The 2,249-nt window shown below is 42.5% G+C and overlaps 1 protein-coding gene across 1 annotated transcript in view; it reads left to right on the plus strand.

The window, feature by feature from the left end:
* LOC144222467 (protein SSX1-like) overlaps positions 1 to 2,249 on the plus strand; it is a 10,119-nt gene that overhangs the window by 3,043 nt on the left and 4,827 nt on the right. Inside the window, exon 4 of the mRNA XM_077752971.1 lies at positions 479 to 577. Within this exon, the coding sequence (XP_077609097.1) occupies positions 479 to 577 (99 nt within the window). The remainder of the gene's footprint in view (positions 1 to 478; positions 578 to 2,249) is intronic.

Genomic DNA, 2,249 nt, shown 5'->3' on the forward strand with positions numbered 1-2,249 from the left:
TTTCTTTTCTTTTCTTTTCTTTTCCTTTCTTTTCTTTTCTTTTCTTTTCTTTTCTTTTCTTTTCTTTTCTTTTCTTTTTTTTTAGTGTTTTATTTATTTTTGAGAAAGATAACCATGAGCAGGGGAGGGGCAGAGAGAGGGGGGTGGACAGAGGATCCAAAGCAGGCTCTGCGCTGACAGCAGCAAGCCCAGTGCGGGGCTCAAACTCACCAGCCGTGGGATCATGACCTGAGCTGAAGTTGGGCACTCAACCGACTGAGCCACCCAGGCGGCCCTCTCCTCTTTTCTATTCTGTGCAGGGCTGAGGGCCTGGAGTGGCCACAAAGATGCTCAGATCCCACATGTTTCTCTTCTGCTCGCCCTTGTTCAGATCCCCCCAGCTGATGAGCTTTACTTTTCCTGCTGCCTTCCAGCACCCCACCCCACATCCCTCCTCTCAGGTTGTCTCTTAAAGAACAAATATTTTGCTTATTTCTAGGTCTCAAGACTGCCCTCCCAGCCTTCATGTGTCCTAAAAAATGGGCCACTAAATCCACTGGGCATGATTCTGCTGAAGTCCAGCACCCTGAGAATGAGAGTAAGTGGATAAGAAGGACCTGGAAAGGATGTCTTGAAGCCCAACTGCTTTGGGTACAGCTGCTTGGGACGGATTCTTAGGAATTTGTTCTCTCAAAAGCATCATGGCTGAATGAGAAAAGTTGGATATAGAAGGTTAAGTACAGTCAGAAGCCATTCATATAAAATCTTAAAACATGCAAAACAAGAGTATATATTTTTATGGATAATAGGTAAATGGTAAATGTATAAAAACCTTAAAGAGAATAAAACCCATTAAATTCAGGAATACAGAAGGAGGGAGGAGAGGAATCGGTGAGGACTGTACAGATGGCTTCAGCTCTGACTTGTTTGTGGTGTTTTGTTATGTACAAATAAGTTAAATATAAGTTAAGTAAGTTAAAATAAGTACAAATAAGTTAAGTTTTATTTATTTATTTTGAGAGAGAGTGTGTGTGTGACAGAGAGCAGGGGAGGGGCAGAGAGTGAGGGAGAGGGAGAGAGAATCACAAGCAGGCTCTACACTGTCAGCATGGAGCCCAATGTGGGGTTCGAACTCACAAACTGTGACATCATGACCTGAGCCAAAATCCAGAGTCAGATGCTGAGCCTGAGCTTGAGCCACCCAGGTGCCCCATGTTTTCTTATGTTTTGAATAAAGATCTCAGAACAATATGAAGCAGTTGTGGGATAATGGTAAGATCCGACTAGACTCAGTGGTAGATGTGCATGTGTTTCCAATGTTATCTCCATATTTTCCTGTACATTTGAAACATTTCTTTTTTTAAGTGAGTTATTATTCTTACTCAACATGGTTAATGAATCACAGGACAATTAAGAAAAATGTAATTAAAGTGTAAATCCATGTGGTGGAGCACCTGGCTGGCTCTTGGTAGAGCATTTGACTCTTGATCTCCGTGTCATGAGTTCGAGCCCCACATTGAGTATAGAAATTACTTTAAAAAAAAAAAAGTGTAAATCCACAAAAACCTTCCATGGTCAATTTCATAATAGGGCAGAAGTATTAGATAAATGTCTTAAGAGAGAGTGATTAATGCATTATGTAATGACATACAGCTATTTTCCTGTATTTTCACCCAAACCAAGTAGTCTTTTAACTCCTTATCCAGCCTGATTCTAGGTGTTGAGTTTGGGAGAGAGTTTTTGAGAGAGTTTGCTCCACACACTGAGCTTTTCTAGTTGTCAGTGAGCAGAGGTAACACACAGCAAAAAAGGTAGCAGACTCTAGAAATCTGTGTGCATTTGAGCAGTGTGTATACTCGCTATAAAGAGGATGAGATGTACTCACTTGGTCTGCTCTGATGGCACAGTTGTAAGCAGACAGTCAGTATGTTGAAACCATCTCCCACAGACCTGTGACTCTCCAGGAAAACAGGTCGGGTTCCACAAGTTCCCAAAGCTGCTGTGAGAGGGCTGAAAATCCAGCGTGTGAGAATCTGCAAAATTTTTGACACTAAAGGAGTATCTTTTTATTATTATTATTTATTTATTTTGAGAGATAAAGAGAGTGCGAGCGGGGGAGGGATGGGGAGAATCCCAACCAGGCTCCGCACCAGGAGCATGACACGGGGCTCAAACCCACGAACGGTGAGATCATGACCTGAGCCAAAACCAAGAGTTGGATGCTTAACTGACTGAGCCACCCAGGTGCCCCTGACATTGAAGGAGTATCT

The sequence above is a fragment of the Crocuta crocuta genome, unplaced genomic scaffold (genome assembly GCF_008692635.1).
Source record: "Crocuta crocuta isolate KB4526 unplaced genomic scaffold, BGI_CrCroc_1.0 scaffold943, whole genome shotgun sequence".
Classification (NCBI taxonomy): Eukaryota; Metazoa; Chordata; class Mammalia; order Carnivora; family Hyaenidae; genus Crocuta; species Crocuta crocuta.